The 23856-nt window shown below is 65.8% G+C and overlaps 1 protein-coding gene across 1 annotated transcript in view; it reads right to left on the reverse strand.

Moving 5' to 3' along the window:
- Positions 1-23856, reverse strand: part of AK8 (adenylate kinase 8) — a 65072-nt gene that overhangs the window by 16993 nt on the left and 24223 nt on the right. Inside the window, exons 10-11 of the mRNA XM_054727599.1 lie at positions 22529-22618; positions 9329-9470 (exon numbers count right to left, since the gene is read on the reverse strand). Coding sequence (XP_054583574.1) covers positions 9329-9470; positions 22529-22618 — 232 coding nt within the window. The remainder of the gene's footprint in view (positions 1-9328; positions 9471-22528; positions 22619-23856) is intronic.

Consider the following 23856-nt stretch of genomic DNA (forward strand, 5'->3'; position numbering starts at 1 on the left):
GAGGAAGGCCTGGCCGGGGCCAGGGCAGGAGGGGTGCTGGAGAGGCCGGGCCCCTGGGCACCCTCCCTGGCAGGCACGTGGGCAGGCACGAGGGGCAGCTGAGATGCCCACGAGGACGCTGCATCCGTCGCTCGGCTGCCACAGCAAGTGCCACCCAGCTGCTAGGAGCAGGTACCCTCCACACCCACCGCGGAGGCTGAGCCAGCTCCCGCAGCTCAGGGCGCCGGGCCTGGACACGGGGCCTTGGACGGCGCGGCGGTTACAACAAGGCCCTCGGTGGGCCCTGGCCAGTCTGACGGGGTGTTTCAGGAGCAGGAGATGTGGGCTCAGGGGCACCGGGGTGTGCGCACAGAGAAAAGACTGTGAGAGGCGCCAGGGCGACGTCCACGAGCCACGTTCCAGCTGTTCCAGCCGCCGCCGGTGGCACTTGGCTGTGGCCGCTGAGCTGACGGAGCCATTGCTAAGAGCCTCTCAACCTCTGCCCAACGGGATAAACGGGAGTCCTCCCCAGGCCCGCCTTTCTCACCGCCTGTCTGTCCTCAGCCCTGCAGGCTGCTCGTGGCCCGGGCGCCGAGTCCTCGCCTGGATGATTGCCCACGGCCCCCACGGCCCTCCCGCGGCCCCGTCCCCCTGCCTGTAGTCCATCCTCCACCCGGAGCCTGAGCAGGCCCTGTTATGTTTAGAGAGAGAGGAAAGAGAGGGAGGGAGGGAGGGAGAGATGCCCCGACCGGGACCAAGCAGGAAGCCTAGGTATGTGTCTGACCGGGAACGGAACCCGAGACTTCCTGGTGCCCAGGACGGCGCTCCAACCAGCCGAGCCTCCCGGCCAGGGCGGAGTAGCCCTTTAAATAACACGCTCCATCCCATGGCTCCCCTCCTCAACCCCCCCGAGGCTCCCCCGACTCAGAGGGACAGCCTTCCCGGCCCGGCCCCCCGCCTGGCGTCACCCCGTCTCTCCCTGTCCACTGGTGCAGCCGCCCCTCATTGCCCGGCCCATCCCCCCCCCCCCCCCACTCCCCCCAGGGCCTTCCCACCTGCCGTCCCGGGCCTGGGTGCTCCTCCCAGACCCTCCCGACAGTGTTCCCTCCGCACAGCGTCCTCCCGTGAGAAAGGCCTCCCTGGCCACGGACCACGCACACCCCACACGCCCCTCCCCCGCCTCCGGTTCCCCAGGGGCCACGCCAGCTCGAGTGTGAGCCTCGTGATGGCAAGTGTCACAGCTTTTGTTTCCTCTCGTGCCCCGAGGGCACAAGCAGTACCCGCCCCGGAGGGTCCCGGGCGCAGAGAGGGTAACCCCTGCCCCACCTCGCACAGCCCGTGGGCGGCAGAGCCAGATCCCACAGCCTCTCCGCTCACCGCCGTCCACTCAGCAGCTTCCGCCCACAAGGACCTTGTGAAAGGCCCTGTGAAGCGAGAAGCATCGGGAAGGCTCCCTGGAGGAGGTGGCACGCCAGGCCTGGCAGGTCTTCTCTGGTCCCTGCGGTCCTTTCCTCGGACCGAGGACCCGCGCTCCACGAGGCCCCGGCCCGGGAGAGGAGGAGGAGGTGCTGGAGCCCCGGACGGAGGGTCTGCCCTGCAGCCACGGAGGGGCAGGACCCCCCTTGGGGTGGGGGGTCTGGAATCTGCAGGAACCTCGACGCCAGCGAGGAGGCCCTGCCCAGAGGGTGGCCGTCTCAGAACAGGCGAAGCTGGGCTCCTCGGCGGCGGACCTTTTAGGAAAGCTTTTCTGTTACAGCTTCCCGTGTGCAGCCGCACCCGGCCCGCAGCGCCCGAGCGAGGGGGGCGCGGGGCCAGGGCCGCCGAGGAGGATGGGAAACGGAAGGGCGCGCTGGTGTGTTCAGCGTCTCTTGTGGGCAAAGAAAAACAAACAGGAATTCTCCGAGTCATCTCGGCATCTCGCCTCCGGCCTTTCTCAGGGAAATGAATTTCCGTTACCGCCGAGCCCCGCACCTGCCGAAGGGGGGGGGCGCCTCCCTCAGAGCCGGACTCAAATGCCAGCTGCCCGGGCCGCGGCTGTTAAAGGCTACCTGTCAGTCTCAGGGCGGCGGGGGCTGCTGGCGTCTGATCTGGGGGAGGTGTGTGCCGTGTCCCATTCCCTGTGGGCTCAGCCCACCCGGTGCGGCCGGGCAGACCCGCTGGGCCCGCTGGGAGCTGAGAGTCTGTGGGGAAAAGGGAGTGGAGACCAGAGAGCCTGGAAGGGCGAGAGGGAGGCGGCAGGAGGGGACTTGCTGGCTGCGGGTGATCAGACGCTAGACCAGGAGGCGAGAGTCGCTGTGGCTTTCTCCCCAAAGCACCGGGTGCCGAAGGTGCTAGGAGCGGGGGGAGCGGGGCCGGGGGTCTTGCCGAGACCGTTAGAGACGGCAGGGCAGTCAGACCGACACGGCCGGCGGGACGGGGCGCTCTCGGAAAACTCGGGAAAAATGTGAAATGGCTGGTAAGTAAACTGAAGTTCAATGTGAGAGTGAGGCTGTTCGTGTCGGCCCTTAACTCACCAAACGGCAGCAGGAAGATACCATGCGAGTCCCTGGCTGGATGTGGGCCGGCGTCTTCCTAAGGACTCGACTCGCAGACCCCACACAGACCCCCACCGAGCGAGCGGCGCCCCCCAGTCCCGGCTGCCGGCGGCGCTGAGCCCGGGGGTCCCGGGGGTCACTGCCCTTTGTGCCGGAGCCCTCGGGGCTGCGGACTGCGGAGAGGAGTCTCTCCGGCTCTCAAAGGCGGGCGCCCACCCAGTCCCACCGCCCGCAGTGCTCCCGGGAAGAGCAGCGCCGACCCCGTCCGCACCAATCAGCCTCGCCGGCTCTTCGTGCGCAAACATTGGAAATGGGTGGTAAAATGTCACCGGTCCCCAGACCCGTCCCTTTTCCACTTCAGCTCTTATTTACAGAAGATTAAAATGCCACAGCTCCGCCGCGTGGGCTGCGGCCGTCACCGCCAGCCGGGCCTCAGCCTGGGGCTGGGGTGCTGGGGCGCTCCACCCTTCCTGACCCCGGGCTGTGACCTCGCCACCCGTCCCACCCACTGCCCGGGGGCTGCCAGTCCCCATGCCCAGCTCCATCTGAGCACAGCCCTGGCTCTCAGAGCCGCCGGCGGGGGGCGCTGTCACCGGCGGGCAGCGAGCTGGAGACCAGCTAGTCTTGAGCTCAGGGCTAGTAACCCCACCCTCCTCGGGCACTTGGATGAGCCCCGACTCCGACCACTTCCGTCACGGGCTCCCACGCTCTGTCGGGGCAGCCCCTCTGCCCTGGGACCCCCGAAATATTTAAATTGGCCGACCCACAGGCGCCCCACCCGGTGGAGCCCAGGCCGCCCCACCCTTGCCTAGCACGTCACGCTGTGACCCCCCCGGGCGCAGCTCCCACCCGGCCCCGCCTGCCCGCCGACGGTGGGCGACTCCTCCGCCACCTCCCGGGGTCTCTGTGACGCCTCCCCATCACCACAACCTTGAACTCATGAAACAGCACGGACGCCCTGGCCGGTTGGATCAGTGGATAGAGCTTCGGGCTGCGGACCAAAGGATCCCGGGTTCGATTCCAATCAAGGCCACGTACCTCGGCTGCAGGCTCCTCCCTGGCCCTGGCCTTGGCCCTCATTGGGGCTCGTGCAGGAGGCAACCAATCGATGTGTTTCTCTCACATGGATATTTCTCTCTGTCTTTCCCTCCCACTCAATGGAAAAATATCATTGGGTGAGGATTAAAAATAATAATAAATAGAAACAACTGTCCCTTTAAAAATAATAAATAAATAAATAAAACAGCAGGGGCAGGTGATGAAGGTTTCTCATCTTCCAGGACTGGGTTCCACTCCTGCCCCAAGATTCCTGTTTGTCCGGCTCCGTGGCGTCCCCGACAACAGTGCGACTTTCTCCGTCTGTTTGCAGAATCATTCTCTGCCCACGTGTCACCAGGTGAACGGAACCGCCTTCCTGCGACCTGAGGGAGCCACCTGCTCAGAGCGGCCGGGGGCCAGCTGGCCACAGAGCCGGGCGGCTGGTATTGGGCAGGACGGGCCAGCCCTCCTCCCCGGAAGCCTGGGCTGCACGCACAGGCATGGAGCCGCACGGACAGGCACAGAGCCACACGGACAGGCACAGGGCCGCACGGACAGGCACAGAGCCGCACGGACAGGCAGCTGCACGGACAGGCACGGAGCCACACGGACAGGCACGGAGCCGCACGGACAGGCACAGAGCCGCACGGACAGGCGCGGAGCCGCACGGACAGGCACAGAGCCGCACGGACAGGCACGGAGCCGCACGGACAGGCGCGGAGCCGCACGGACAGGCGCGGAGCCGCACGGACAGGCGCGGAGCCGCACGGACAGGCGCGGAGCCGCACTGAGAGGCACAGAGCCGCACGGACAGGCACAGAGCCGCACGGACAGGCGCGGGGCCGCACAGACAGGTACAGAGCCGCACGGACAGGCACAGAGCCGCACTGAGAGGCACAGAGCCGCACGGACAGGCACAGAGCCGCACGGACAGGCACAGAGCCGCACGGACAGGCGCGGGGCCGCACAGACAGGCAGCTGCACGGACAGGCACAGAGCCGCACTGACAGGCAGCTGCACGGACAGGCACAGAGCCGCACTGAGAGGCACAGAGCCGCACGGACAGGCACAGAGCCGCACGGACAGGCGCGGAGCCGCACGGACAGGCAGCTGCACGGACAGGCACAGAGCCGCACTGAGAGGCACAGAGCCGCACGGACAGGCACAGAGCCGCACGGACAGGCGTGGGGCCGCACGGACAGGCACAGAGCCGCACGGACAGGCACAGAGCCTCACGGACAGGCACAGAGCCGCACGGACAGGCACAGAGCCGCACGGACAGGCACAGAGCCGCACGGACAGGCACAGAGCCGCACGGACAGGCGCGGAGCTCCTAGCATCAGGGACACGCGAGGTTCCCACGTGGCGCCTGCCGACACCAGGCTCCTCGGAGGGTCCCCTGGGCCTCTCATCTCGCCCTCACACCCGACGTCCCCAGTGGCCTGCCCCTGCTGTCCAGCTGGGGAAACCGAGGCACAGAGAGGCACGTGACCCGCTGCAGAAATCCGGGTTCCGAGTTCTTACTGTCGACGACGTTATCTCAGTCACACGGAGCATTTCCCCTCGCCCATCCCGCCCACACAGCTTCTCCCAGCAAAGGAACTCGGGCACCCAGCCCAGGGTGAGGTGGGGCAACCATCTGAGGGTGAAGGAAACTGAGGCTCAGGAAGGGTAAGTGGCGCTGACCCAGTGACAGCCAACAAAATGGTCACGCAGATGCATCAGCTGTCGGGGCTCTCGGGGCGGAGGGCCGTGCGAGAGGTGGTTGCTGAATGCTGAAGCAGGGAGAGGCCCGCCCCGTCCCTGAGGCCCGGGGGCCGCCCGTCCCACCCAGCACGGCCACGCTCCACCGTCACCCCGCACCCAGACCGCTTGCTGAGGCCACAGCTGCTTCCCGCAGAGTGTTCCGTCCGAGCCAACGCGCGGCCCCCGCGTGGGCCTCCGCCTGCGGGGCCAGTGGCCGGCCGGCCCTCGCTGCACCGTCCTCGCGCAAGGGCAGGGTGACCTCAGGACCCTCTGCAGCGGGGCTCACCGTTAGCGAGGCTCGGCGGCGACCCGTCCTCAGGAAAGAGCCTCCTCCCGAAACAAAGGCCCGTGGAGCCCGCGGCGGTGATATGTATTCCAGCCCACGTCTGCTCCACGCGGCGGCGGCGGCGGCGGCGAGGCGGGGTCAGCCGGGTTCTATTAGCTCAATTAGTGAGGAGGAGATAAGGCTAACATCCCGCGCGCCCGGCGGCTCGGTGCGGAGCTGGAGTAATGGAGTTATTAACCCCCGTCAGCCACTGAAGCCGCTGCTGATGCCAACTCCATTTCCCAGTTCAGGCTCCATTAATGGGCTGTTTATTACCCCTAATCCACGGGAGGGTCCGCGGCAGAATGGGAGGACCGCGTGGTGATGGGGGAGAGAGAGAGAGAGAGAGAGGGAGAGGGAGAGGGAGAGGGAGAGGCGAGACGCCCTCTCTCGTTTGCATTTTAATTTTTCTTCGGTCCATCCCTCTGCTGTGCTCTTAGACAGCATAGCATCCTCTCTCTTGGGACACGTTAGGGATGGCAGAGCTGTTACCCCAGGGGCCTACCGTGTCGTCCCTGAAAACACAGGGTCATGGGGAACCAAAAAGGAACAAGCATGGCCCGGCCGGCGGGGCTCAGAGGTTGAGCACCAACCTGTGAACCAGGAGGTCACGGTTCGATTCCCGGTCAGGGCCCATGGCCGGGTTGCGGGCTCCATCCCCAGTGTGGGGCGTGCAGGAGGCAGCTGATCAATGGTTCTCTCTCACCACTGATGTTTCTCTCGCTCTCTCCCTCTCTGAAATCAGTAAGAATATGTATTTTTTAAAGAGTAACAAGCATGTAAATCCGATCGGAGGCTCGGCATGGAAACTACGTTCACTGTGTTGCGTTCCACTGTTTAAACGAAGCACGGTCGCACAGAGAACCAAACCAGCACTCGGCAGCAGGATGGGTCCGCATTGCGACGTGCCCTGAAGGTGATGTTGTGGGCCGCTCCCCTCCACCACGGGCCGCTCCCCTCCACCGCCCCTCCCCCACCTGCCGCTCCCCTCCACCACCTGCCGCTCCCCTCCACCACGTGCCGCTCCCCTCCACCGCGGGCCACTCCCCTCCACCGCGGGCTGCTCCCCTCCATCACGGGCCGCTCCCCTCCACCGCGGGCCACTCCCCTCCACCGCGGGCCGCTCCCCTCCACCACGGGCCGCTCCCCTCCATCACGGGCCGCTCCCCTCCATCACGTGCTGCAGGTGAATAAGGAGCTACCTCCCCAGGCGCATGCCCAGGAGCCTGAATGCCGTCCAAAGGCAAGAAACGTGCGCGCAGACTGCGATCAGAGAAAAAGACCTCGAGGCAGCGTCCGTGATTGGAACCGCCCACAAGGAGCCGACGTGGCCACCCCGCCAGGCAGGACCGCGTCTGCCATTGCGGCCTCTTTTTATGTAACAGGAATTCAGAAGCGCGTGGGCGACCACGGCAGAAACAGCCAAACCGGCAGTGCGGGCAGAGCGTGTAACCGACTGAAAACAGGCGCGACGGCAGGCCACCCCGACGCGTCCGGAAGGCGCTTTCCGGTCTGAACCGCTCACACAGACCCCTGCACTCCGCACAGCCAGGGGTGTCCAGGCAGAGCAGCGGCCATCCGACAGGGACAGGGTCGGAGCTGCGCGCTGGCCGGCGGGAGGGACACAAAGTCGGGGGCGCAGCCCGGAGCCCACCGTCACTCTCCTGAGCAAACCCACTGAGTCAGGGAGACCTGCGGCCGGGCCCACGGGCACACACAGCCCCCGCAGGGAGGAGGAGGAGGGTGCTGGTTAAAGATGGAGGTCGGGGCGGAGGGGAAGCGGTGCCTCCCAGACACACCGGGGTCTGGGCAGGCCAGACGGCAGTGAGGAGAGAGAGGAAGGTGTTTTGTCAGCACCAGGGCAGCCGGCGCCGACCCAGGGCCTGTTTGAAGCCCCCCGCCCCCCAGATCCGCTCCGCCACCCAAAATCTGACCAGCTCCCAGGCCCGCTGACCGGCAGGGGCCATGGGCTTTAGCCAAAGCCGACCACACAGCATCCACCCGGAGCCCAGTGCAAGGAGCTGACCCTGCTGTCCCTTGGGCTCCTCGGGATGCGGGCACACAGCTCCCTGGTTTAAAAAATAATAAATAAAAACAAAAACGGCCACACCGCAGTTTCCAATGTGCACACAACCACCTGGGACACACACACACACACACACACACACATGCGCGCGCGCGCGAGCTCCCGCTCCCGGTCTCGAGGTGACTCCTTCTGTCCCCACGTTTAGCCTGCGGAACCGCGAGGGAACGGTGCAGCCACGCTCCTCACGTCCTGCCACCGTCCTGCCGACTGCCCTGCCCCCGGCTCGGCCAGCCCGGCCCCTCCCCGGGGTCTCTGAGCCGAGCCGAGCCGGGCAGCAGCTCTGCTGGGGCCTGAGCAGTGGACGTGACCCAGGCCTTGCCCGCCAGGAGCAGGTTCGAGGCCACGGCTTGCCCGCCGCTCCCTGCCGCTCCCGGGGAAGGAGCAGCGGCGGGAAAGGGAGTCTGATACCCGGCCAGCTTCCCGCCCTCCCCCAGAGCGCCCTCCCCCGCGCCAGCAAACGCTCATTTGCAACGGAAATACCTGCTACGGGGCTGCGGCTGGCCTGGACGGCTCTCCAGAGCCGGTCCGCGGGCAGCAGCGGCCTATGGAGGCGGCCTGGCATAGTCCTTTGTTTCTTTCCTCTTCTTCCTTTCTCATTTTATTTTTATATTTTTACTATTATTATTACATTTTAACAAACTTTATAGCCCATTGTATTTGTTCTCAAATAACTTTTCCTCCTCCTTTTTGACACATCAATTACTCGGTTCATCTCCCGCTCGGGGCGGCGCGGCGGATATAATCCAGTGCGAGGCGCCGTGGGCGTGAGGTGGGAGCCGACCAAACATGGCACTTGAACCCCCCCCTTTATTAGCTCGGAGAGATTTCCGTTTGACAAGGAGACAATAACTTTGTTTCCTGAGAAGCCGAAGGGCTCTCGTTCTGTGTCCAATACACAGAGCAGCTTGCCCTTCCCAATAATTCTATTTACTAGAGCGAATATATTTTAATAATAAAACTGATATATATGTAAATTGAATTCCAGCTCATTTCATCGGACCTCCTAAAAAAAGGAATTTGCTTTGTGGGCGGTTTTCCTGCCTGGATGGCAGATCCGGGCCGTGGGCCCAGAGTGATTTCTGGGCTGTGATTCTGTCGCGATTCCCTCCATCGCCCCGCACGGCGGCCCGCGTGCTTTCTCACCCGCCGCCCGAGTCCCGCCCTGTGTCGCCCGGGGCGGGGGGCTCACTCTGGAGGGCCTCTCTCTTCCTCGGCCTTTATCTGGACCTGACGGTTACTTTCTGAATTAATCATGAACGTGTTTAACGAGAGCAGAGCCGGGGAAACGGAATCACAGGGATGAGGCGGGAGGGGGGCATCCCCTCGGGGACGGGAGGGAACACGGAGGGATCCGAGGCCACGGGACTAAGTCCGTGCGGGCCGCCCCCGCTGAGGGTCCCCTGCCTCTTAGAAACGGCTTCACTCCGCGGAGAGCAGGGGAGCAGCCACTCGCGAGCCCCCCTCAAACCACAGGGTCTCGGCCCCGCCACCCCGTTTGCTTGGGAAGGAACAGCTGGCCTGCCCCGCCGGGTGGGGGGCGGCGGGGAGAGAGGCCCTCCTCCTGGGGACCCTCGAAGGCCCGTGAACTGGGGGCTGCGGGCGGGCGGGGCGGCCGCTCACCTGTTGGGCTTGTGGCCCGTGGTGTCCAGCAGGTGCGCCTGGTCCAGGTCCCGCGGGAAGCCGTGCAGCACCCACCCTCGCTGCACGCAGTCCTGCCGGCTCAGGCGCTGGCTCAGCACCTTCAGGACGAGGCTGTCGGGGACTGAGAGAGGGGCGGGGTCACGCTGCCGCCCGGCGCCTCGCTGACCCCCAGGAGCGCGAGGGAGGCCGGGCCGTGGGCCGCCGAACGGGACTTGGCCATGAACTGAACTGGCAGAGTCGGGTGTGGGTGGGCAAGATGGGGGGGGGGGGCCCTTTCCCAGTCCCTCCCCCATCCCAGTGACGCAAGAACAGGGCTTCCTGAGATGGTCAAGGGTGACCTGACCTTGACCTTTCCCTGACCTAGACAAGAGAGCATGCCCCTCGGCGGCCCTGCCCCCAGCCCTCCAGGACCCAGATTTGCAGCAAAAGACTCTTCCCAGGGGCTCACCAGCCGCCCCCCACCCCCCGGGGCTCGTGCCCCGCCCACACGGGGTCACAGGTCGCCCGCTGTGCCCTCCCCACCCCCACCTCATGTAAGACTGGACTCTCTCGGGAGCTCAGCTCTGGTCACACGGGAGCCCGAGGTCACCCCGGGCGGGGAGAGCGGAGAAGCCTCTTGTTTACATTCCAGCTGCCATTCCCCGAACCCGGCTCTCTCCTCGGACCCAGTCACGTCCTGTTGCTCAGGCTCCGGCTCCGCCCTCCTGGGCAGCCCTGCCCTTCACTCCCCCCTCCCAGGAACACGGGCAAATGCTGCGAACGCGACCGCGGCCGAGGGCAGTGTCTGCCCGGTCCGCCTCCCCGCACCGGGGGTCAGGCACCGGGGTCAGGCACCGGGGGTCAGGCACCGGGGTCAGGCACCCGGGGTCAGGCACCGGGGTCAGGCACCGGGGGTCAGGCACTGGGGTCAGGCGCACGTCAAGGGTCTGAAACCTCTGGAAGGTGCCCTGAGGGCTGACAGCCGGGGCGGGGGGGCGGGGAGAGGGGCAGGTGTGGAAGCTCCGCTGACTGCTTTCCTCGAGGCCAGGACGCCCGGCGACCCCATCACCAGAAGCAGGACCGCACCCCCAGTCGCTCGCATCCCCGCGTTGGTCCCCGTGTCTCCAGCCCTTCCTCCCGGGCCCCGGGGAGAGCAGAAGAGGGGCTCGCCCTGACGGGAGCTCCTGGCCATGCAACGCGAAGGAGAGGTCATCGGCGAGCCCCTCTCTCCCATGGGAGCCGCTGTGGCTCCCCAGTGCTCGGAGGGCAAGAGCGGCCGGCCCCGCGGCCAACAGGGCTCGCAAGCCCCTCCTGCCTCCCAGCAGGTGCCTCTCCCCACACCCCCCCTCCCCCCGAGCGCACCCCCCTCCCAGGACACCCGGCACGCCTTGCCCGGGTGAGCCTTGGGACTCAGCCTCCCCCAGGACGGCCCGGGCCCCGGCCTCTCTGCGGCTGCACCGAGGACGGACTCTCACTTCCTGTGAGCGCCTGCCTCTCAGGAGACCAGGCCTCCTCCCTCCCCAGGTAACACAGCCGCGCGTAGTAGGTGCACAGCCACCACGCAGATGTGTCAAACCCACCAGGCCAGACCCGGGAGCCGGTGGCGGAGAGCGAGTCCCGCTGAGGCCGCCGCAGCCCCCTTGCGCGCTGGCTGACCTCCGGGCGCTCACCCGCCCCGAGCCTCGCTCCGCATCCGCCAACGGGGACGACAGATGTCGCCACTGCGTCCCCGCGGCGTGGGGACCTCAGGGCGCTGTGCTTCCGCCCAGGAGGCGGCTGGGAAGCAGAGGCCGCAGCCTGCGGACGGCTGACTGGAGCAGGCCCGTCGGCTACAGGCTGAGAGCGCGGGAGCTTGGGGCCCTGTCCGTCCTCCGGCCGCATCCCAGGGCTGTGACCTGCGGGCGCCCCTCGCTCCTGGGCAGAGGCTCCTCCGTGCGTGCAGGGCACTGCCTCCCGCATGGCCCTGTGGGGGACGAGGCACCCCCAGAGGCCCTGCCTCCCGTGAGGCCCCCAACTCCGCCAGAGAGCCCTCCCCACCGCCGAGGGGGCGAGCCCACCCGAGTGTCCGGGGGGGCTCTCTGCTCTGCGCCCCGTTCCCTGCAGCCGCTGCCTCCTTCCCAGCTCAGCCCCCCGCGGCCTCTCCCGGAGCCGCCGCTGCGCTCCGTGGCCACCCCGTCCTTGTAACGCTGACCCCTCGTCCTCGCTCAGACGCCGTCGGTGGGGCCTCGGCCGCTCCATGAGGTCGGCCGCCTCGGGCCTGATTCCCGGCTCAGTCACAGCTCGGGGTGCCCCACGGATCGGGGGGGGGGGGGGGGTCCTGTCAATCCCGCCCTGGCGACGCGGCGTGAGCACCACCCTGCCGGGAGGCCTCGCACATGGGTCCCGGGCCTTTCTTTTCTCTCAGCGGCCGCCACTGGCCTCCAGGTGATGACAACCTCCACCATTTCTTCCCTGCGGGCAGTGTGCGTGGCACAGGGGTTGGTGGGAGCCGCGGGCACGGGTGAGAGGCGCCCAGGCCTCGCAGGGACCCTCCCAGGTCAGGTCCCCGTGCCCCCGGGACAGCTGGCCCCCTCTGTCCTGCCTGGAGGGTCCAGTTAAAGGCCGGGGCGCGGCCAGCCGGCCAGGCACCCCGGGCACAGGCTGCCTCCTTCTCAGGCAGGTCCCCTGAGAGCCGGCGCCGAGTGAGGAGGGCCCAGCCCCGACCCCCAGTGGCAGGGAGCCCCAGGGCAGAGGGGCAGACAGAGGGACAGACAGACTTCTCCCGCCCCGTGGTGCCTGCCTGCTGCTCCCCGCTGCCTCCTGCTGTCCGTCTGCACTCCTGCACACACACACACACACCTGCACACACACACACACACACTGCACACACCACTTACACAGCCTACACTCAGAAACACACACACACACACACTGCACACCCACACACAGCCTACACTCAGAAACACACACTGCACACCCCCCACACACGCACTCTCAGAAACACACACACACCACACACACCACACACAGCCTACACACACTCAGAAACACACACTGCACACATACACTGCACACACCACACACACTCAGAACCCCCACACACACACACACACTGCACACTCCCCATACACATTGTACACACATACCTGTGAGACACGCTAACACACACACACACACTGCACACTCCCCATACACATTGTACACACATACCTGTGAGACACGCTAACACACACACTGCACACTCCCCATACACATTGTACACACATACCTGTGAGACACGCTAACACACACACACACACACACTGCACACTCCCCATACACATTGTACACACATACCTGTGAGACACACTAACACACACACACACACACACTGCACACTCCCCATACACATTGTACACACATACCTGTGAGACACGCTAACACACACACACACACTGCACACTCCCCATACACAGTATACACACACACCTGTGAGACACGCTAACACACACACTGCACACTCCCCATACACAGTGTACACACATACCTGTGAGACACGCTAACACACACACACACACACACACACACACTATGCCCGTCCCTGTAACTCCTTTCCCTCCTCAAGTCCCTGAAATCAGGTAGACACGTGGCTCCCGTCAGGTTCGTGAGACTCAGCATCCGCTTCCCTTCCCTCCCGCATCCCAAGGCAGCCGCCCGCTGGGAGGGGGGAAAGGACCGGACAGTTATCCCCCTCCCGCACTGACGCCTGGAAGGAAGGGGCTCCCCTATGTTGGGGGCTTGGCCAGGCATGGCTGCGACCCTGTGGGCCCCCAACGCACTATCACTGTAACTCAACAAAAGCTATTTCTGGGGGAGACTTAAAAACCGCCTTCCCCTTCCCCGATGGCGCCCACTCCGGGCAGCTGAGCCTGCAGCCTCCTCGCTGCCGCCACCGGAAGCCACCAGTCTCAGCGGGGCCTGCAGCGCCAACGGGCCCCCCTGCGGCCTATGCCGCCCTTTGTTTGTTATTCACTGCCACCTGCTGGCCGAGCCGGGCACTGCGCCCACACGCCACCAATGGTGACCGTCGTGTTTCCAGACCCTCTGACCCAGGGGTCCTCACACTTTCTAAACGGGGGGCCAGTTCCCTGTCCCTCAGACCGGTGGAGGGCCGGACTATAGTTTAAAAAAAACTATGAACAAATTCCTATGCACACTGCACATATCTTATTTTGAAGTAAAAAAACAAAACGGCAAAAACACCCGCATGTGGCCCGCAGGCCGTAGTTTGAGGACGCCTGCTCTGGGGAGACACGGAGGGATCTGAATCGGTGGCAGCGGCACCTCCAGGCCCTGGCCCTGGCGCCTCGTTGGTAACGCCCCAGACAAGCCGGTGTCGCCGGCCGGGGCTTCCTTAGGTCTCCATTCCAGCATCTCCATTGCGTAACCCTAACACTGACCACGGCTTGGCAGGCAACGGCGCCAGGAAGTCACTGTCTGAGCGCTGGGGGTTTGGGTCTGGAAACCCACGCTGCCCCGCGCTCTGACCAATTAGGAGCATCTCGCGCTGCTCGCCCCTCGAGATGGCCGGCTCCTTCCTCTCACCCTTATCACTCCCTCCCTGCACGGCCACTCCCTCTCTGCCACGGCCACTCCCTCTCTGCCACGGCCACTCCCTCTCTGCCATGGCCACTCCCTCTCTGCCACGGCCACTCCCTCTCTGCACGGCCACTCCCTCTCTGCCACGGCCACTCCCTCTCTGCTCGGCCACTCCCTCTCTGCCCGGCCACTCCCTCTCTGCCCGGCCACTCCCTCTCTGCCATGGCCACTCCCTCTCTGCTCGGTCACTCCCTCTCTTCCACGGCCACTCCCTCTCTGCCTGGCCACTCCCTCTCGCCACGGCCACTCCCTCTCTGCCCGGCAACTCCCTCTCTGCCACGGACACTCCCTCTCTGCACGGCCACTCCCTCTCTGCCACGGCCACTCCCTCTCTGCTCAGCCACTCCCTCTCTGCTCGGCCACTCCCTCTCTGCCCGGCAACTCCCTCTCTGCCACGGCCACTCCCTCTCTGCTTGGCCACTCCCTCTCTGCCACGGCCACTCCCTCTCTGCTCGGCCACTCCCTCTCTGCACGGACACTCCCTCTCTGCTCAGCCACTCCCTCTCTGCCCGGCCACTCCCTCTCTGCCCGGCAACTCCCTCTCTGCTCGGCCACTCCCTCTCTGCACGGACACTCCCTCTCTGCCACGGCCACTCCCTCTCTGCTCGGCCACTCCCTCTCTGCACGGACACTCCCTCTCTGCTCAGCCACTCCCTCTCTGCCCGGCAACTCCCTCTCTGCCACGGCCACTCCCTCTCTGCCACGGCCACTCCCTCCCTGCACGGCCACTCCCTCTCTGCCACGGACACTCCCTCTCTGCTCAGCCACTCCCTCTCTGCCCGGCCACTCCCTCTCTGCTCAGCCACTCCCTCTCTGCCCGGCCACTCCCTCTCTGCCCGGCCACTCCCTCTCTGCACGGACACTCCCTCTCTGCTCAGCCACTCCCTCTCTGCCCGGCAACTCCCTCTCTGCCACGGCCACTCCCTCTCTGCCACGGCCACTCCCTCCCTGCACGGCCACTCCCTCTCTGCATGGACACTCCCTCTCTGCCACGGACACTCCCTCTCTGCTCGGCCACTCCCTCTCTGCACGGACACTCTCTCTCTGCTCAGCCACTCCCTCTCTGCCCGGCCACTCCCTCTCTGCCCGGCAACTCCCTCTCTGCCACGGCCACTCCCTCTCTGCTCGGCCACTCCCTCTCTGCACGGACACTCCCTCTCTGCTCAGCCACTCCCTCTCTGCCCGGCCACTCCCTCTCTGCCCGGCAACTCCCTCTCTGCTCGGCCACTCCCTCTCTGCACGGACACTCCCTCTCTGCCACGGCCACTCCCTCTCTGCTCGGCCACTCCCTCTCTGCACGGACACTCCCTCTCTGCTCAGCCACTCCCTCTCTGCCCGGCAACTCCCTCACTGCCACGGCCACTCCCTCTCTGCCACGGCCACTCCCTCCCTGCACGGCCACTCCCTCTCTGCCACGGACACTCCCTCTCTGCTCAGCCACTCCCTCTCTGCCCGGCCACTCCCTCTCTGCTCAGCCACTCCCTCTCTGCCCGGCCACTCCCTCCCTGCACGGCCACTCCCACTCTGCACGGCTACTCCCTCTCTGCTCAGCCACTCCCTCTCTGCCACGGCCACTCCCTCTCTGCCCGGCCACTCCCTCTCTGCCACGGCCACTCCCTCTCTGCCCGGCCACTCCCTCTCTGCCCGGCCACTCCCTCTCTGCCCGGCCACTCCCTCCCTGCACAGCCACTCCCTCTCTGCATGGACACTCCCTCTCTGCCACGGCCACTCCCTCTCTGCTCGGCCACTCCCTCTCTGCACGGACACTCCCTCTCTGCTCAGCCACTCCCTCTCTGCCCGGCAACTCCCTCTCTGCCACGGCCACTCCCTCTCTGCCACGGCCACTCCCTCCCTGCACGGCCACTCCCTCTCTGCATGGACACTCCCTCTCTGCACGGACACTCTCTCTCTGCTCAGCCACTCCCTCTCTGCCCGGCCACTCCCTCTCTGCCCGGCCACTCCCTCTCTGCCACGGCCACTCCCTCTCTGCTCGGCCACTCCCTCTCTGCCACGGCCACTCCCTCTCTGCCCGGCCACTCCCTCTCTGCCACGGCCACTCCCTCTCTGCCACGGCCACTCCCTCTCTGCCCGGCCACTCCCTCTCTGCCACGGCCACTCCCTCTCTGCCATGGCCACTCCCTCTCTGCCCGGCCACTCCCTCTCTGCCATGGCCACTCCCTCTCTGCCCAGCCACTCCCTCTCGCCACGGCCACTCCCTCTCTGCCACGGCCACTCCCTCTCTGCTCGGCCACTCCCTCTCTGCCCGGCAACTCCCTCTCTGCCACGGCCACTCCCTCTCTGCACGGCCACTCCCTCTCTGCCACGGCCACTCCCTCTCTGCCCGGCCACTCCCTCTCTGCCATGGACACTCCCTCTCTGCCCAGCCACTCCCTCTCGCCACGGCCACTCCCTCTCGCCACGGCCACTCCCTCTCTGCACGGACACTCGGGCGAGGAGCGCAGACAAGATCTCGGCCCACACATGGCTGAGGTGCCCGCAGCCGCCAGGCGTAGCTCTCCCACCGCCACTGCCACCGCCACCGCCAGCTCGTCTCTAGTGAGGTTCCAGACGGGAAAAGACCGTTTAAAATACAGACATTCTTCTGTACATAAATGGTACTGCACTTAGCAAATTAACCAGACTTAAACTGCTCGCCCGCCCTGCATAGCGATTTGATAATTAGTTATTCTTACCTTAGAAGCCGTGTTCGCGCCTCCCCGTGACTGTGAGCGTGGGAATGGGAATGGGAGGCGGCCGCCAGGCTGTCGGGGCCGGGGTTCGAGGTGGAGGGTCACAGCACCGCCCCCGCGGGCCTAGTTTACAGAACAGGATTCCCTTCCATGCGCATGGATTCGGGGCCCAGACGAGTGAGTCCCCCCACCTTTCAAGGGCAGGGAGAATGCACACCCCTGCCCCTGGGATCGGTGAGGAGAAAACCCGCAGCTCTGGGAAGCGGGGAGCAGGTGGGAGCCCCGTTTTCTGGGGTGGAAAAGACGCGATGGCGGACTCATTTACCGAGCGTGTGCTGTCGTGTGTGCTGTGTGTGCGGCTCTGTTCTGAGCATGTATTTGTTTAACACCAGCATTAATGCATGTGATCTTCCCAACAGCCCCCCCCCCCCATTTTACAGATTAGGAAACTGAGGCACAGAGAGAGGAAGTGACCTGCCCAAGGCTGCACAGCTAATAGGCAGCGGGCCCAGAGTTAAGGCAGATGGCCAGGCTCTGGGCCACGTGCCCCATCTCTGCTCTCCCCGGCCTTTGGGGGGCAGGGGGGACAGCGCGAACCCTGCGGGCCACTCGCACGCTGTCCGGAGCTCACCCTTCACTCACAGCCCTGGCTGAACTCCCACGCGGGCCCTGGCCCCGGGCAGACAGCGCAGGCAGAGGAGGCTCTACGGTCCCTCTGTTCCCCTGCCAACGCCCCTCCCCCGCACCCCACCCTCGCCCCCACCTCCCCTCCCTGCAGCCGTGTGGACAGGTGCTGAGCGGAAGGACACGGGCCGCGCTCCCCCTCGCCCGGCACAGCTGTGCCGCGTGCCCGCGGGGAAGCCTCGAGCTGGCGAACCCCAGCCGTCTCCTGCCCTGACCTGACGCGGGGCCGCGGCGCTCACCAGGCCGGCCCCGCGGGCCGCTCCCAGCCCGGGAGGAGGAGCCGTGTCAGGGCCAGTCCCCGCGGCCCCGGCTTCACGCCGCACCTGCCGCGGGGTGCGCGGAGACCTGCCGCCGGGGCCGCGGGGCCGGCCTGTCCAGACGATTTCACAGCTGAGTGGGCTGGAGGCCCGGGCTGCGGGGGAGACGCTTCCAGCGCTGCGGTCAGAGCCAGAGGACGCGGCGTCGGGCCCACTTAGACCGGCCAGGCTCACGGCGTCTCCCCCTGCGGCCTGGAGCCGGCCACACGGAGCCGGCCACGGAGCGAGCCCGGGAACCCGTCCAGCACAGCCCCCACGGGACAGCCCACGGCCGGGGGGAGAACCCCGTGGAGCGGAAGCATGAGTGAGCAGAGAGGCTGCCTCAGTTTCCCCGCTGGCCCAGCCCCTGAACGAAAGCCTCGCGACCTTGATGGTGACAGACCCTTCGACGCCGCAGGCGAAGCATCCGTCCGATAAAGCCGGCTTCACGCACTCCTGCGGTGGAAGTCTGTCTTAGTGACACAGGGAGCCGGGCCCTCTGACCCCATTCTCTCTCCGGCCTCCTGAGCAGGCCCTCCTGCCACAGAGAGCTGCTGCAGCAGGGCCTCCCCCCGACGGCTCCCACGGCCACGGCCCCCCCACCACACAATCACATGGGCCCCCTGGCCACGGCCCCCGCCACACCCTCGCCATGGACCCCCATGGTGCCCTCGGCCACGGTTCCCACGGCCATGTCCCCCACAGCCACAGCCCGCCCCCTCCCCCCCCCCCCGCCCCCAACTAGAAAGCCTGCACCTCCTTTCCAGGAGGAAATCTGTGTGGCGGTCCCAGCGGAGAATGAGAAGTTGGACTTAAAAAAAAGGAGCCACTTCAAAAGCGCCGTCAGGCCCAGGCGAGGCCCTGGGAATGCAGCAATGTGGGGCCGGTGACCCCCCCCACCCCCCGGCAGCCCTGAGAGGGGGCGCCCGGGGCCCCCAAGGACAGACAGGGAGGGACACAACCGGGGAGGGAGGCCGATGGAACACGCTGACTGAGAGAGTAAATGAGTGTGTGTCAGTGTATCACTGACTGCCTGGACCGCGCGCACGTGTGTGCGTGTGCGTGTGTGTGTGTGTGCATGTGCGTGTGTGTGTGTGTATGCGTTTGTGCAGAAAAATGAAAGGAAACGTGGGTTTTTTCAACCATAAAAAGGGAGTTGCACCACAGGGCCCCTAAAGCTTGTGAAAAATTAAACTCGACGGATTCAAACTGTCCTATTTCCACTTCAAAGGCGGAGGCGCCGAGCTCTTCCCACCTGAGCTTCAAACGCCGGCACCTAGAAAGTTCTCTCACAACACGCAGCCCCGGCCCCAGCGCCGCGCTCCGCCTCTCCCTCCTAATTACACCCGAGAGTCCATCCACCCGCCGCTGAATAATTCAGCCGGCGGCGCGGGTACACACCGCGGGCTGCCGGAGTCGGGGTCCCCAGGCCCCTCCATGGCGGGGCGCCCCGGCTCCGCCCCCCCGGGCTGCACCCCGCCTCCTCCTAGGACGGGCAGGTTTACTTTGCCTTTCAACTCGGCAAACCCTGCGATGTTTAACAAAAGCAAAACGCCGGCCTATTGTCGTCTCTCGTGTGCATTTAGCGATGAGAATATTAATTCCCCGAAAAAGGAGGCCCGGCTGCGCTCTGAGCCTCCCCCGGGGACACGGATGCGCGGAAGGCTCTGGAAAACGCTCCTAATCACCCCCATTTGGGGCTGGTTTGTCTGGTCTGTGCCGGGAGGGCTGCGCCGGCTGGGGGTGGGGGGTCCTCATTACCAGAAAGGATGCAAATTAGAGCCGAGTCTCCCTCAAATCCCGCCTCCTCTCAGCTCCGCCGCCACGAGGGCCCCGCTCCAGATGGACACTCGGCCGCGCTCTGTGTCCCTCTCATTTCTTCTGCCACCGGGGCCTGCTTTTAGGGGAAGCCGCTGCTCGCTCGCCCGGAGGCCGAGGGCCTGGGTGTGCAGCGGGGTGTGGGCCCCTGTCGCTGGGCTGCGTGGCTGCCGGGGATGCTGACGGGCAGGGCGGGGCGGGGCGGGCCGGGGTACGGGCTGAGTGAGTTCGTCGCTCGCGGTGACCTGGCCAGCAGGCCAGCTGGCCGGTGTTGGAACGCACACCCGCTCTGCCGGGGACGGGGCATGTGGGAAGCTGACGCCCTCGCTGCTGGTCCCACCCCGACAGCCCCACACGGGCTGCGTGCAGAGCAGACCGACCGAGACCAGCATCGCACACGCAGAGCACAGGCCCACGCCACACGCAGGGCACCGTGGCTGTTGGGCTGCCTCCCCGCGTGGCCGGTCAGGGGAAGCCCAGCCATGTGCAGGCAGGAAAGCGGCCAGCAGAGCCGGGACGAGCCTCCCTTCCGTGCCACGAATTAGAGCCGCAGTCGGGGGCCAGGTCATATCTACCACCCACTGTCACACACACAGCCACATGCAGCCGCACACAGCCACATGCAGCCGCACACAGCCACATGCACAGCCACACGCAGCCACACGCAACCACACGCAGCCACACACAGCCACATGCACAGCCACACACAGCCACATGCACAGCCACACACAGCCACATGTGCAGCCACACACAGCCACATGCGCAGCCACACGCAGCCACATGCGCAGCCACACGCAGCCACATGCACAGCCACACGCAGCCACATGCACAGCCACATGCAGCCACATGCACAGCCACATGCACAGCCACATGCGCAGCCACACACACACCCGCCACACACACGGGGCCATTCCTTACGCTGGAACCCCGGGACCAGGAGAAATGAAAGCTGTGCAGACTCGGGTGGACTGAGGCGGGTGAGCAGGGCTGTTGTCACATGAAGTGAAATCTGGGGACCCGGCGCCCAGGGGGCAGGGGTGGGTGGCCGCTTTCCTGGCGAGCTCGGGGCCCTGTGGTGGGAGGTGCCTAGGGAGCGAGAGCTCGAGGCCGTCTGTCTGACTTGGGGAGAAAAAGCACGTTTGCACACGTTGTCGCCGTACAGAGAGGCGCCGACCACCCCCCCCACACACCTGCTTTAAGTGGCGTGCAAGCAGCTGAGACGTTATTTCCCGCATCCGGGACAGTTTTCACTGTTTCGTGCCCACACCAAGGCCGACGGGTGTGCCGTGCACAGCCCGACTCAGGTGCCCGTAACGGGGGAGCTGGGTGCAGGCCCCGGGAGGAGGGTGCAGGCCCCGGGAGGCAGGTAGAGGTCACGGAGGCGGGTGCAGGTCACGGAGGCGGGTGCAGGTCACGGAGGCGGGTGCAGGCCCGGGAATAAAGTGCTCTGCGTAGGGCGGCCAGCCCTAGAGATTCCCAGCCCAGGGCACCAAGCCAGCACCTCCCCACGCCGCTGTCCACAGCGCGGCCCGGGAGCCCAGGATCGAGAGGTTTAGGACGAGCGAGAGGGGCCCTGGGGCCTCTGCATGGACGTGGGAAGATGGGAAGGCAACACATTATTAATTTCGCTGCTGATCCGAGAGGCGGAGGTGTTGGCAGCCCCGTGAGGACACGGGAGAACATGGCTGAGCCTGCAGAGGTCACGGCTGGGACATGGCATCGGGGCCCCGTGGGGACGGGAGGAAGCACTCCACGCGGCCAAGGGCGACAGCTGGATCTCGTCGCGGAGCGGCGGGTGCAGGGCGATGACCGCAGGGGGGCCTCGACGCTCGGTGACAGGGCTGTGTCTCGGGGGCTGCGGCTCAAGGTGAGCGAGAGGGCGAGAGCCTGAGAAGCAGGGACGCGGGCGGACCAGGAGGCACAGAGGCGGCCGCGGCCAGCGATGGGCAGAGCGGCCCGCGGAGGCGGCTGCACCCGGGACACCGCCTGGCCCTGGGGGTGGCGGGGGCGGCTCTGCGCGAGGCTGGCTCCCCGCAGGAGCTCTGACTGCCACTCAGAGGGTCAGAGGGGCCAGGGCATGCCCCAGGGGGACAAGGCCCGGGTCCTTACCCGGAGCCTCTGCCCGTCCCCTGAGCCCTTGCCCTGGCAGGTGCCCGGGTGGACATCACTGGGGGTGGCCGGGAGCCTGCCTCGGGAATGGGGCTGGACTGAGGGCAGGTGCCTACAACGAACCCAGGCCCTGGCTGGTGTGGCTCAGCGGCTAGAGTGTCGGCCTGTGGACCGAAGGGTCCCGGGTTCGATTCCAATTGAGGGCACAGGCCCAGGTTGTGGGCTCGATCCCCAATAAGGAGCATGCAGGAGGCAACTGATCAATGATTCTCTCTCATCACTGACGTTTCTATCTCTCTCTCTCCCTCTCCTTTCCTCTCTGAATTCAATAAAAATATTAAAATAATAATAATAAAATAAAATAAAAAATGAAATAAAACACGCCCAGGACGTGAAGGGGAACCTGAGATGCCTCGATGGGCCCCCAAAGAAAGCAACCACCATCTGTGGGCGCAGGAAGCTGGACAAGGACCGCACAGGCTCCCTCCCTCACGCAGCATCTGGGGGCGCTTTCCGGGTGCGGACCGCGGGGCGGGGTTCGGGAAGTGACCGGGCCCAGCCTCCCCATCGGCAGGCGCTCGGACCTGAGGACCGGCGGCGGCCACTGCGCACCGGCCCAGGCTGACCTCTGGCTCCGACCGCAGCCTGAACCAGGTCGGCCAGAGCCTTCTGCTCGCGGAGTCACGGAGGCTGCGGCAGCTGGGGCCGCGCCGGCGCCCCGCGTTCAGGCACCGAAAGCGAACGTCCCCGAGACAGACACCGTCCAGACGCCGTGGACAGCGGGTCCACAGAGCCCCTCGCCCGGCCGCCCGGCAGCCCCAGGCCTTCCCCGGAGCGACCACGGAGCCCGTGCCCACGAGGAAGCCATGCCACCTCCCGGCTGCTGCCCCGACCGGAGCCCGCAGGTGCCCGGTGAGCCCCCTGCCCTCCCCCCCCCGGGACCGGCTTCCCCCAGAGCCCGCGTGGAGCTCGGACGCGGGGCCTACCTGTCATCTCCTTTTCAAAAAAGGGCTGGATGGCCTCGCCTTGTCTGGACTTGTCGGCCACGGCCTCCTTCAGCAGCTGCCCGCAGCACACTGGGGGGCGGGGGGGAGACCCCGTTACATTCCAGCAGGAGGGAGATCGAGAGAAAGACAAGCCCAGTGCTGCCTGCAATGGGGGGGGGGGGGTGCTGAACAAAACACAAAAGGGTTTTCTGCGTGCGGGTGTGTCCGGGGGGAGCAAATATGAAACGGGAACTGGGGTCAGGGAGGCCGAGGCGGGTGCGGAGTGAAAAGGATTCCTTTTGCAAAGCACGTAACGCACAACATGACGCGGCCTGGCAGGCACTGGACGGCGGACAGCAGGGCTGGGATCCCGACAGGACGGACGCCCGAGCCCACCTCCACTCCGGTCCCCATCCGTGGTCACTCCACGCCGCAGCCCAGGAGAGCAGAGACCCAACAGGGCAGGAGGCAGGACTGCAGCCTGGCCCCAAGGCAGCTGCAGCCGGGGGAGCAGGTCCTGGGAGGAGGGAGCCGCGCAGGGAGGAGCCCCAGGGCCCCGTGTAGGGGCGGGGGTGGCACTGAGTCTCCTCGGGGTGAGACCCCACGGCCTGCGGAGGGAGCCGCTGGGAGGCTGGGAGCTGAGCGGGGTTCACACCGCACAGAGACGCCGGCCTCTGACAGCCGGACCCCCACATGCAGCTGCGACGGGAGGGCCGCACCGGGTCGGGGACGCACTGGCCCCGAGAACTCAGACAGCCTCACCTGGCCCCACGGATCCCGCACCAGATTCGCTGCGTGATGACACGCAGCTCTTTCACGCTCTGTCTTCTTAAAGCAAAACCACACTGACCAGACTCTCAGCAGCGTGAGCACCACAAGGTCCAGTAAAATCCGCTCAGCGCGCGACAGAAACGGGGAGCCGTGGCCCCGCGGAGGAGAGAAAGGAGGCCGTGGACCAGACCAAGAGACGACACCGAGACCGGAGAGCACGCAAGGGAGCTTTAAAACGGCTTTATAAACAGGCTTCCGGCTCTAAGGAAAAGATAGGTAACAGGGACCAGATGGAGAAATCTCAGCAGAGAAATGGAAACTGATTTTTGAAAAAGGAAGAGGAACAGGTGAGAGTCCGGGACTGGAGAACATCACGGACGGGCCGCCGGCGGGAAGTTGGGGACGGAAACCGGGCGATGGGAAGCATCTAAGCTGGAGACAGAGGGGAGATGGGGAGGGTGACATCACGGTCCAACACACGTGTAATCGGGGTCCCAGAAAGAAAGGGGGGCCGGCAAGAATGTCTGAGAAAATACGGCGGGAGAATTCCAAAATCT

This window comes from Eptesicus fuscus, chromosome 15 (genome assembly GCF_027574615.1).
Source record: "Eptesicus fuscus isolate TK198812 chromosome 15, DD_ASM_mEF_20220401, whole genome shotgun sequence".
Lineage (NCBI taxonomy): Eukaryota > Metazoa > Chordata > Mammalia > Chiroptera > Vespertilionidae > Eptesicus > Eptesicus fuscus.